General features: G+C 59.1%; 1 protein-coding gene across 1 annotated transcript in view; it reads left to right on the plus strand.

Annotated features, from left to right (window-relative positions):
* The window catches only part of CHD6 (chromodomain helicase DNA binding protein 6), a gene marked incomplete at both ends in the record, with an annotated part of 83891 nt that overhangs the window by 44618 nt on the left and 26764 nt on the right, over positions 1-12509 (plus strand). Inside the window, 13 exon segments of the mRNA XM_080354745.1 lie at positions 1615-1753; positions 2283-2432; positions 3904-3969; positions 4441-4499; positions 4826-4943; positions 6337-6423; positions 6650-6799; positions 7071-7192; positions 7771-8014; positions 8443-8619; positions 10232-10375; positions 11151-11406; positions 11894-12104. Coding sequence (XP_080210871.1) covers positions 1615-1753; positions 2283-2432; positions 3904-3969; positions 4441-4499; positions 4826-4943; positions 6337-6423; positions 6650-6799; positions 7071-7192; positions 7771-8014; positions 8443-8619; positions 10232-10375; positions 11151-11406; positions 11894-12104 — 1923 coding nt within the window.

Below are 12509 nucleotides of genomic sequence, written 5' to 3' on the forward strand. Positions count from 1 at the left end.
TTCATGAATGAAGCAGTTGTTAATTGTGACTTACAAATCAATATCTCGGGAGTTATTGCTCGGGTGGCAGCAATGCTCACAGTGCATTTTCAGGGCCTCTAATTGAAGTGTGAGTGCATGGCCGGGGCGTTTTTGGCCTGAACAGCAGATTTTTAAGTGCTTGTTTTTTGCTGGCCCCAGGCAAGCAGTGATTTTTCTCATGTGATGTGGGTAAAACCTCGACACGTCTTTGTAAGAAACTGTTCCTCTGCCGCTGTGCCGGTCTGGGCTGTGGAGCAGACAGATGGTGTGGCCATGAGTGAGGAAGGGGACATTGCTCAGCCTGTGGACAGGCACCAGCTCTTTGAGATCTTTCCCTTAACTGAGTTCCCTGCAGAGAGTGAGGGTGGACGGGCACGTTGAGAGACGCTGTTTTACGCTGGTGCTTCCTGGGCACTTTCCCTTGCGTGGGCAGGTTGCGGTGGGTGGTAGGTGCCACGCGGGGACAGGCGGCCCTGACCCCAGAGCGTGCCACGGGGCTGGGTGCGTCTGCATATTTTGTATTCCCAGGAAGGGGGTGGGATGCACAGGGAGCAGGGCCCAAATCTCCTCCACAACTGGAGCATGGAGGACAGTTTCCTGGTGGGACGGAGCCTCCCAGGCAGCCCTTGGAGGTGGTGGTGACCAACGTCTTGGCCATTGCACCAGTGGGACTCTGGGACCTGCATCCTCCCCGTGTTCATAGTGATCATGGGCCTTAACTCCCTCCGGCTGAAGGCACAGGCCAGCGGCTGCTCAGCTGCCATCCCGGGAGGGGACTCGGTGCTGTGGGTCAGGGAAGACAAACGAGGAACTGGAGCAGCTTCTGCCTCAACGCTGCTGTAAGCGTTTACCGAGGTCTGGCAGGGCTGGGCAGCACACTTGGGAGGTTGCCGGCAGGATGGCCAGTCCTTCTCAAACTGGGCTAGAAGGTTTGTCTCGGGGGTGCCAGGACACACGTTGCCCCTGGAGCCGCTGAGCTGTATCCCTGATTTCATTGGAGCGGGATGTGTCTGTGGGTGCCTTGTTGCCCTGGCCTGCTGGGGTTGCTGGTGGGGAGAACCTCTTCGCACCCGCGCTGGACACAGGTCCCCGTCTCGGTCTCCAGCTGGGGCAGATGCTGCCGTGCTCTGTGCAGGACCTGCCTTTGCTCTAGAGGCTTGGTGGTCGCAGAAGGGGCCACCCTGCCTGGACGGGAGGAGCTGGCCTGGTTCCTCATCACCTGAGACACTGTCCAGAGTGTCCTGCTCTCACACATCTGGGCTGCCCATGCCAAAGGAGCTGGCCATGAGCTGGACCCCATCTCATGTAGCCCTGTGGGGCTGTTCCCCTGGCTGAGGGGAACCCCCAGCCCCTTCCTGCCCCACACCAGGGATGGCCAAGTGGACACTTTCATCCCAGTGCACTGGAGCTGGATGCAGAAATACTTGATGGTGATGAATGAGCATCGCTGATTGGGGATCCCAGTGCTGAGGGCGCCCCAGGAGCCTTGAGCGGCCTCTGGTTGATCCCGTGGGAGCAGAGCCCTGTGTGGGTGCCTGCTGGCTGTCCCTGGGATCCCTAGGACAAGATCTAACTGTTAGTCTGTCTTGGCAGCAAGGACACCCCTGTGGAGAAGAAGAAGAAAGGGAAGAGGAAAAATGAGATACCAGTGGACAGTTTGGATTTGGATCAGGATCTCCTGAGCCCATCCGTGCAGAGCCCAGAGGAGTCTGCAGAGTCAGCTGACAGCCAGGTACGTCCGGAGGCCTCGGCTGGCTCTGAGTGGGGGAGATCTGGGTCCTGGGGTGCAGCAATCAGAGAGCACATTCAGCAGCAGGGCTGGTAGACCCTGGACCCAGAGATCTACCGGCCACACTGCTTAATGGCAGCTGGCGGCCTTGGGTTGGGTGCGCACTGCTGCCCTGGGTGCTGCTTGTCCCTCAGCCTGGAGTTTCCCTCTCCTCCGTGGCTCCGGGCAGCTGCTCTTTGCCGCCACAGCGCAGAGAGGCAGGTCAGCCCTGCAGGGCTGGGGAGCTGCACGTGTCCCCACAGGGCTCCTCTGCCTCGGGGCTCGGGGGCTGGTGGAGCTGTGTGGGTCAGACATGCTGGAGACATCAGTTTGCCCCCAAGGGCTGCCTGTTCTTCCCACCACCTCCATCCCACTGGGGCAGGGGTTGGGCTGGACATCAGGCAGCCCTGGGGTTTTCTCTCCTCTGCTCAAGCAAGGAGGAGGTGCCTGGTCTGCCCACCGCCCATGAATGCCTTTTTCATCCCGTACATAGAAACGCCGCTCAGGACGGCAAGTGAAGAGGAGGAAATACAACGAGGACCTGGATTTCAAGGTGGTGGATGATGATGGCGAGACAATAGCTGTGCTGGGAGCTGGGCGAACCTCCGCACTCTCCGCCTCTACCCTGGCATGGCAGGCAGAGGTAGGGCTGGATGTGGGACTGGGGTGACAGGGCCGCCTGCCCCACACAGAGCGTCCCGAGGGTGTCAGTGCTGAGGGTCAAGAAAGTGGGGGATCCCAGCACAAGGATGGGGTGAGAGCGTGCCTGCCTGGGAGGCTGTGCAGGGACTGTGAGTGCACAAAGGGATGGGCAAAAGGCGTCCAGGTCCAGTTGTCCCTCTCCTGCTTGGAGACTAAGGCCTCTGGAACATGCCGTGTAGCTGGACATGTCCCTGAAGGCATGACCCACCATTGCCCATGCCCACGTTTGGCTCCTGTCTCTGTAGCTCCTGTCTGTGAGGTTGGTCTATTATTTTGTCTCTGCCAGCCGAGGGTTTTGTAGGTGCCAGGTCATCATTTTCTGCCCACACTGCTGCTCTCCATCAGTGCCTCAAAGTGTAGAGATGCCCAACCTGACACCTGCCAGCCAAGCTGGTGTGCTGGACAGTGTGGCAGGGCTCTGGACAGTGTGGCAGGACTCTGGGCAGCGTGGCAGGGCTCTGGACAGCGTGGCAGAGCTCTGGACAGTGTGGCAGAGCTCTGGATAGTGTGGCAGGGCTCTGGACAGCGTGGCAGGGCTCTGGGCAGCGTGGCAGGGCTCTGGACAGTGTGGCAGAGCTCTGGATAGTGTGGCAGGGCTCTGGACAGCGTGGCAGAGCTCTGGGCAGCGTGGCAGAGCTCTGGACAGCGTGGCAGGGCTCTGGACAGCGTGGCAGAGCTCTGGGCAGTGTGGCAGGGACCAGCCGGTGTCACTACAGGTCAGGTCTTGCTGCCCTGCTGCCTTTGCCTGCTGGTTCAGCGCTGGCTCCCAGTGGGTGCTGGCAGCTCCTTCCTGCTGGTCAGTGTTTTGGATCCTGCAGCTCATTCCCTCCCTTTGGTTTCTAACAAAGCTGCCAGATACTAATAATGGTCACTAATTGTTTTCATAGTGTTCCCGTGTCCCTCTCTAGTTCCCTCTTCACAAGGCTGCTCCCGGGTCAGGGCTGACCTGGCAGCGCAAGGTGGGTGTGCTGAGGCCTCAAGGCTGCTCCCCCATGGCTTGGACTTGCAGGCTTCCCCGCTGGATCCCGGCCATGTTCCTCAGCAGCTCTCTGGGGTGGCACAGGGCTCCTCTGGCAGCCAGCACTGAGCCACGGTCCTGTGTGAGCCGGCTGGGCTGCGGGTCAGCGTGGGAGCTCCCAGCACGGAGCGCTGGATGCGGCTGCGGTGGCAGCGCTGTGCCCCGGCCGTGCTCACACCAGCCTTTGTGGCCAGGGTCAGGTTGGAGCCCGGTAGCACCAGGGTGGATGCCCAGGTGTTGGAAATGAGCGCTGCATGAGCTGTCCTGCTCCCTCAGTGCCGGCTTCGCTGGCTTGTGGGCTGGGAGAGGAGCCCACGCTGTTCTGTGCTGGAGGGTGCCAGAGCCAAGCCACACCATGAGCCCGTGAAACAGCGCTGTGCTCTCCTGTCCCCAGGAGCCTCCTGAGGATGATGCCAACATCATTGAGAAGATCCTTGCCTCCAGGATGGTGCAGAAGGAGGTGAGTGGCAGAGGTGTCAGTGGGGCTGGAAGTCCCTGGGCAGAGGGAGGAGATGGGATCTGGCTGCCTTGTGCAGCAGGGACATGAGACGTAGCAGCATTGGTGCTGCTGTGCTGTTCCTTGTGCTCGCTCATCGCAGGGTGCTGCTGCAGTGTGCCCAGACTGGCACCGTTCTGGGTGGGGGATCAAAGTGGTGCCTCTCCTGCCGTGGACACCAGAAAGCCCCTGGAGATGAGCCTGATGCCCAGGAGGTGTTTGAGTCCCCCTTGTGCAAGAGTGGTCTCACACCATGTTCCCTGGGGCCACTGAGCCTCTGGGGCTGGCAATGTGCTGAGTGCCCGGCCACCCTCCCTGGCCATGGGGCTCAGCCCATGGCCGGACAGGGGACACTGTCTGCCCAGGCCACAGAGGATGCCCCCATGGTTCTGCACAGGCTCTGACTCTCACTAACTCTCCTTCCCTTGGTTGCAGGCTCATCCCGGAGGCCTGGCATTTGAGATGGAGGAGTTCTACGTCAAGTACAGGAACTTGTACGTGCAGCGTTGTGGTGCTCTGTGCCGCGCAGGGGGCCCTGTGCATGCAGGAGCGAGGGCTGTGCGCTCCCAGCTCCCCGTCTTGCTGCCCCTGTCCTCATGAGCCAGCCCCGGCAGTGGGAAGCAGAAAAGCTGCTGCAGCCCCAGTGCTCAGTTTTGGCCGGTACCTGGGCCACATCTTCCCCCAGGTTGGGGTTTCACATGGCGAGGCGCAGGCTGGGTGTTCTCCAGGCTGCTGCGAGGTCCCTGCTGGTCTGTGTGGTGATGGGATTGGGTCCAAAGGCTCTTTGGTCGTGTTTTGTTGATTTTGTTTTCCTCCACAGCTCCTACCTCCACTGTAAGTGGGCAACGCTGGAGGAGCTGGAGAAGGACCCCAGGATCTCCCAGAAGATAAAGCGCTTCCGGAACAAGCAGGCTCAGATGAAACATATTTTTACAGAGGTGAGAGTTGAGCGTGACAACCAGCTGTGCCCACCCCCGGGAGCTGGGAGCTCCCTCCAGGGCCCGGTGTGGGGCTGAGCGGGCCAAGAGCTGCGCGCTGCCTCTGGCGCCTCCAGCGCCAAAATTCCAGGCTGGGGATGGGCAGGCAGGGCACACTGTGCCATAGCTCAGCAGTGTCGGGGTGCTGCCCAGAGCCCTGCCCGTGCCCCCTCACTGGCACCGTCACAGTGCCCGGGCAGCAGCCTGGCACCCTGAGCTTCCAGGCTGGTTTGAACCAGGGCACAGCAGAGGAGGGTGAGCGGGTGGGGGTGCTGGAGCCCGCAGTGTCACTGGCAGAGGTGTGGGCAGGGTGACAAATGTCACTTGCAAGGCGCCGCCAACCCTGGAAGCTCTGCTCAGTGCGAGGGAGGGCAGCGTGCAGTGCTGGAGGTGCTTTCATGGTGGAGCAGAGATGCTGTGGGAGAGAGTGAGCTATAAATACTTGGGCTTAGGGCAGCTCCTGCCTGCTCTGCTCTGTAAGCAGATTAATCTTGTTTAATATGAAAGGTGTTCTATAATTTATCTTGCTGCTTCGGAGATAGTTGTTGGAACTCCTCAAACTGCCCTTACAAGTATAAATCAGGCCAGTAGGCTATGAAAATTTCTCCATGAATGTAGTTGGAATGCTGGGGGTGTGTGACACATTTCTGACTCCTGAGTCTGTTTGGGGTCTTTCCCAGGATGCAGAGAAAAAGCATGTGTTGGAATGCACTGTACCACTAACAATTTAGCAAGGAGCAAATGCTTTTTCCTGTGACTAACTGGGACTTGAGGAGCTGTGAACACAGAATCCTGGTTTTTCTCCTGCCCAAGCCCTAGACAATGTGTCTCTCGAGGACAACTGCTGGTCTAGAGCCTGCTGCTCCCCAGGGATTCCTGGCAGGAAGATGAGCCTCAGGAGCAGTTGCTGCTGGTGGCAGCCGAGCTGAAGGTGGGGAGGAGAGGCAGAAACAGAGAACACAGTGTTGTCCCTTGCAGAGGAGTTCAGCGGGTGCTGTGTGTGGCTCTGCTGTAGCAGTTACAGCTCTGGGTGCTGCATGTAAGCTGGAGCGTGCAGCTCAGGGCTTTGTACCTTGGGGCCAGATGGGCTGCTGAGGACATTTCTGCCTCCCAGCAAGGTCAGCATGGAGCCCGCAGCTGCTCTAAAGCAAGAGCTTTGTGTTCTGCAGGGCTCCTGCGTCCTCCTTGCCCAGAGACAGATGTCACGTACCTGTGCCCAGGGCACTTAGTGTGCTGCACACAGTGAGCAGCGTCCTGGGGACAGGTGTCCTGCAGCTGTTTGCTCATGCTTGCCATCTGGTTAACCCTGGAATCACCTTGAACTTACCTCTCTTTTTACTTTTTGCTATCGCAGCCTGATGAGGATTTGTTCAACCCAGACTATGTGGAGGTAGATCGAATTCTGGAGGTGGCTCACACGAAGGACCCCGACACCGGGGAGGTACGTGGCTGTGTCATTTGCTCCATGGAGGGAGGGAAAGAGGCTGGGCAGACGGCCCAGACCCACAACCTGCGTTGCGTGTCATCTCTGAGCACCCTGAGGCCTTCCCAGCCCTGCACATCCCCAGGGACCCCTTGGCACAGGAGTAAATGGAGGACTGCGCCCAGACGCAGGGGCTGAGCGGCCGGAGCCCTGTGCTGACCCCCAGCCTCTCTCGGTGCTGCAGGAGGTGACTCACTACCTAGTGAAGTGGTGCTCGCTGCCCTACGAGGAGAGCACCTGGGAGCTGGAGGAGGATGTCGACCCAGGGAAGATCAAAGAGTTCGAAGCCCTCCAAATCCCTCCAGAAATCAAGCACATGGTAACGTACCCAGAGGTAACGTACCCGGCTGGCAGCTCGCTGCCCTGGGCAGGCAGGGGCCTTCTTGTCCCCACTGCTGCAGTGCAAGCCCCGTATCCTCCCCTCCAGATGGGTTAGTTAGCAGGACCTGAGGGTGGGATCTGGTGGCCCAGACCTTGCTGTGAATCAGCTGTCAGTGACTGTTGTGAAGGGTTGTCCCGATGCGCAGCCCCAGAAGCAGGGCCTGCCCTCGCTGAGCATCAGCCTCTTCCCCGCCACGGACCTTGCTCCTGCTCTCTCCTCCTAGGAGCGCCCAGCATCTGACTCCTGGCAGAAGCTGGAGAAGTCCCGGGAGTATAAGAACAGCAACCAGCTGCGGGAGTATCAGCTGGAGGGAATGAACTGGCTGCTCTTTAACTGGTATAACAGGTGAGAAGGGGCTGGAGCGCTGTGCTCCCACGAGGAGTCCTGCTGTGTGCAGTCACAGGAGCAGCAGTGCTGGGGGAGCAGAGCTGACAAATGGGCCTGATAGAGCAGCTGCTGAGACCTTCCAGTGCAGGAGCTGGCAGGCAGCTGCCAGAAAAACGGTGTTAGTTTTAGCTTTGCAACTGAGTCTTCAGGGCTGTTTCTCCCTGGTAAATGCCGATGAGTCTTGGAGATAGTGGGGCTTAGCTATGGTGTTGGCCAGGCTGCTGGTGCCCCATTCCTGTGGCAGGAGTGCAGGAATCTGCGTGTTCTCAGCTGCCGCAGGCCATCAGACACATCTCCCACTGGCTAGTGTGCGCCCAGAGGACAACATCGTTCACACTGAGTCCGTCATCTTGCACGAAGTTGGATGGTCTGGCTTACCCAGACTGGTTTGGGCCACTGTACCAACGTTCCTCCATGCTGCAGGGTCAGAGAGGTGTGGGTGGAGGTGGTGTGCCTGACATCCCATTGAGGAGCTGGCAACAGCGTGTTTCCTGCCCCCGAGAGCCCCGTTCACCTGCCCCTGTCCATCTCTGCAGGAAGAACTGCATCCTGGCTGATGAGATGGGGCTGGGGAAGACAATACAGTCAATCACCTTCCTCTCAGAAATATTCCTGATGGGCATCCACGGCCCCTTCCTCATCATCGCACCTCTCTCCACCATCACCAACTGGGAGAGGGAGTTCCGCACCTGGACGGAGATGAACGCCATCGTGTACCACGGCAGCCAGATCAGCCGGCAGATGATCCAGCAGTACGAGATGGTGTACAGGGACGCACAGGTGACTGACACACACAGCACTCCCGGGGTGCAGCCCCCGCCCTGGCTTCCTTTACTTGGGAGGCTCTGAGCTGCGCGTGGAGCTCGTGGTTCACCTGGAGAGGGAAAAGTGATGTTTTAAGACCTCTTTGCTGGCGTGGGCTCAGGGTGCACTGTGTGGGAGTGGAGAACAGGCCCAACTCATGCAGAAAGGGGACAATGCAGCAGAGCCCCAGCTGTGGTTCTTATCCAGGCCTGTTTGTCTGTCCTGAAGCAGCGTCTGCTTTGGAGAGACACAGCCTGCAGCCAGCAAGGAGGCCTGCAGGAGCCTGCCCGCTGCTTGAGGGAGATGGGGAGATCCCAGCTAGGACCCAGATGCTAACACTGATGTCTGACAGTGTCTGCCACCCTGCAAGAGTCAAGCGCTGCGTGTGATTTGTGTCTCCCTAGGGTAACCCTCTCCCTGGGATCTTCAAGTTCCAGGTGGTTATCACCACCTTTGAGATGATTCTTGCCGACTGCCCGGAGCTGAAAAAGATCCAGTGGCGCTGTGTGGTCATTGATGAGGCTCATCGCCTGAAGAACAGGAACTGCAAACTCCTGGAGGGGCTGAAGCTCATGGCCCTGGTGAGCACGTTCTGCCCAGGTTCACATGAGATCAGGGGGCCAGAGCTGGCCGTGCCTAGCGGTCAGGTGCCACTGCCAGGGCTGAGAGCTCCCGTCAGAGTGTAAACCGTCCAGGACCCATCAGTCGCTGAAGCAGTGCTGGTGATGGGGCACCCTTGGATGGCTGGGGCACTGGTGCCCTGCAGCCGTCACAGACTCCTTTATGTTGAAGGGGAATGATAACCCACAGCCCCCCATGCCTTCCCGTCCACGTGCACTCCTGACCGTGCAGTGCAGCTTAGGCTGCTGCAGCAGACGGGGGCAGTCGCTGCCTGGCCGTGCCTGGCATCCTCTGGCCGTGCTGTGCCTCCTGCCCTGCGGTGAGCAGGGCTGCAGGGTGCAGGCTAGTTTCTTACTGCTCTGCAAACATGGGACCAGTCCCTGCCAGGGATGAGGGTGCAGGACTGTGTGTGGTGAAAAAGGGATCAGTGGGCTGCTCTGAAAAATGAATTTGGATGTCCAGCTCCTTTCCAGCCCTGGGAAAGGCGGCACTGCTGTTTGCTGGACCGAGGGCCATTAGACCTATTGGATCTACCCAGTTTCCACCACACTCACCTGTAGCTGGGTGAGGCCTCTGAAAATTATTAGTCTCAGGTCTCCAATTCCCAAAGACCCAGCTGTTTCTCTTGTGCAGGTCCCTGCTGGGTTGTGAGTAGTCCAGGGCAAAGCAGGATTGCTGCTGGCCCCACTTTGTAACCATCACCTCCCTTTGTACAAACCCTGTGGGAGCCTCCCACCCTACAACTGCCCTTCCTTCATGGCTGTGACTTCTGGGGACATTCCCTGCATTCGCTTGGGCAGGAGGATTAGACCAAGCAGTGAGTGAGCACCCAGGCCTCTGGCACTGCTGGCATAGAGCGGCTGCTGCACCCCGAGAGGCAGCACCCAGGGGTGCCTGAAGCCAGAGCCCATGGTGTCGGTGTGGGAAGGAAGCACTTTGTCCTTGAGGGGCCATTGCTCCTCACACCCTCAGGTCTTGCGGGGTTGTCTGGACCCCTACATGGACCCTTGTCTCATCTACATGGTGAACCTCTACTAAAAGCTCCTGCTCGTTCCCAGTGTACATTTGACACAGTCATACGTGCCCCTGCTGATTGTGGAGCATGCTGCTCACGCTGGCGCTAGCAGCAGATCCCCAATGCCACTTGTTGTCACATGGCTCTGGGCTGTGTTTCCCCTTGTTCTGCCCGAGCCCTGGGGAGGGACATCCCAGCACCGAGCACAGGGGGCTCGGGCTGTGCCATTGTCCCCATCCGGCACCAGCACAGCCTGAGGGGCTGTGCCAGGGCAGGGCTGAGGCCTGGGGGCAGGTGGGGTTCTCGGGTTTGGCTGTTGCTGCACAGAGCTGGACTGCGCCACGTCCAGGGGACGTCCTGAGAGCCACAAGATTGTGCGTGGCAGTGGCTGGGTCAGGGCTGGCACCATGGCCAGGGGAGACTTTCAGGGAGCGTGTGTGCCCCCAGGCCACCCGGAGTGCTCCTGAGGCTGGAGGACAAGAAGCATTGTGCTTCTAGGACCACTCGGACCCAGCCAGTGGGTCTGAGCCCCCAACCTGTTTTCTGTGTATACACAGGAGCACAAGGTGCTGCTGACAGGGACCCCCCTGCAGAACTCGGTGGAGGAGCTCTTCAGCCTCCTGAATTTCCTGGAGCCACAGCAGTTCCCCTCGGAGACGGCCTTCCTGGAGGAGTTTGGAGACCTGAAGACAGAGGAGCAGGTACCTGGGAGAGTGACAGTGGTGACTGTAGCACAGGCCACTGGGACAGATGGTGACCAAGCCAGGCATGCACGCTGAAACGTGCCTCATGGAAGCGAATAGGACTCCTCATGCCGGGAGAAGCAAAGTTGTGATGGAGCCCCCAACGCTGCTCAGGAGAGATGAAACCAGCCTACAGCAGGGTGGGGTCTGCTGCCCCCTCACTCCCTGCTGCCCCTTGCATGGCTGGGCAGCACAGCCACCCCAGCAGTCCCACCCGAACTGTCCTGAGACCAACAGGAGTGCAGGGGGAGGGAGGAGACTGGTAAGTCCAGGTGTCGGTTGCCCTTGGCAGGTTCCTCTGGGCAGCCCTCCTCCAAAGTTGCCCTTGAGCCTGGGCCATAGAGAGCAGCTCTGTCCCCTGGGCTGTCTCGCTGCCGTTTGAATGTCTGGCGAAAGTGGAGATTGCACGAAGATGGTCATTCTGAGGGAGCAGGGATGGGCGTATGGAGCAACCATCACCTCAGCTGCTGCCAAAGCTCTCAGCTCTCCTCTTGAGCAGACTCGTGCCCAAGGCTGCCGGCAGCAGAAGAGTGTGAAGCTGGTGGCCTAGGGCTGGTCACCCAAGGAAGCCAGACCCTGAAGGTATCCTGGCTGTCAGCAGAGCAGCTGCTTCAGGGTCATTTGTTGTGGGTTTCCAGCCTGGGGAGGCTCTAGCATTGCAGGTCCCTCTGCTGTTGTCACTGTGTGCTTGCCACGCAGGGAGAGCACTGAATCTCTGTGCTTACTCTGGCAGGTGAAGAAGCTGCAGTCCATCCTGAAGCCCATGATGCTGCGACGGCTGAAGGATGACGTAGAGAAGAATCTGGCACCCAAGCAGGAGACCATCATTGAGGTGGAGCTGACCAATATCCAGAAGAAATACTACCGGGCCATCCTGGAGAAGAACTTCTCCTTCCTCTCCAAGGGTGCTAACCAGCATAATATGCCCAACCTCATCAACACCATGATGGAGCTGCGAAAGTGCTGCAACCACCCATACCTGATCAATGGTGAGGGCTGTGCGCAGGAGGCGTGTGGGGATGGTGTCAGTGCAACGTGCACTGGTCACTGCACTCACCTGGCTTGGCAACCAGCTCAGGGCATCATGCCACCAGCTGCTGGTGTGGTTGTGCATCCAGGGCCAGCATGGGATGCAGTGACCTGCCTTGCTGCCCTCATGGGCAGCCCAGCTCCCCGCAAGTGCTGCTGGCTGCTGGGCACCTCAGGGTCTTGTGAGGCTCGCTGTGTTTGGGGTGTTCTGGTGCAAGGCCATCTCCCAGCCTGGTGTGTTTTGACAAGAGCTGGTGCAAGCCCCAAAGAAGCAGCATCCCGGGAGTGGAGGGGCTGCTGGAGGTCTCTAGCTAACCTCCCTAGATCTGATTGACTTTGTGGGTTCTGTTCCTCGCGTGGTGGGGGCTTGCTGTTGCCCTGGGCGGGAGGCTGTGGCAGCTGCACTGACAGCCTCACCAAGAGCTCATGTCCCTTCTCACCTGGCAGGGGCGGAGGAGAAGATCCTGGAAGATTTCCGTAAAACACACAGCCCAGAGGCACCGGACTTCCAGCTGCAGGCGATGATCCAGGCGGCAGGGAAGCTGGTGCTCATCGATAAACTGCTTCCCAAGCTGATCGCTGGTGGGCACAAGGTGCTCATCTTCTCCCAGATGGTGCGCTGCCTCGACATCCTGGAAGACTATCTCATCCAGAGGCGGTTAGTACAGGCTTCAGCATTCACCACAGCTCCTCCACATCTCCTGTGTCCCGTGCTGTAGACATAGAGTGGAAACAGCCCAGGGTGGGGGTTTGGCCGTTCTGTGCCCACGTACCAAAGCATCCGAGTTGCAGGCTACTGCTGGTGGGTGCAGGGACCCCAAAGCTGGGCAGCTCTGACCTGTCCTTTCTGCACTGCCCAGGGCTAGTCCTGGGAGTGACCAAATGGAAATAGGCCCTTCCCTTGGGCCTGGTTCTCACAAGCCCCATATCCACGCACCATGCATGAGGTCGTGATGATTTTGCCATCATAAGAAGAATGAGTTTTGAGAACAACCACATTGCACAGAGGCTGTTGTGGCCTGAGCCTCCACCTGTGCGCAGGTCCTACCAGTAAGTCCCAGCT

Source organism: Nesoenas mayeri (genome assembly GCF_963082525.1).
Source record: "Nesoenas mayeri genome assembly, chromosome: 16".
Taxonomy (NCBI): domain Eukaryota; kingdom Metazoa; phylum Chordata; class Aves; order Columbiformes; family Columbidae; genus Nesoenas; species Nesoenas mayeri.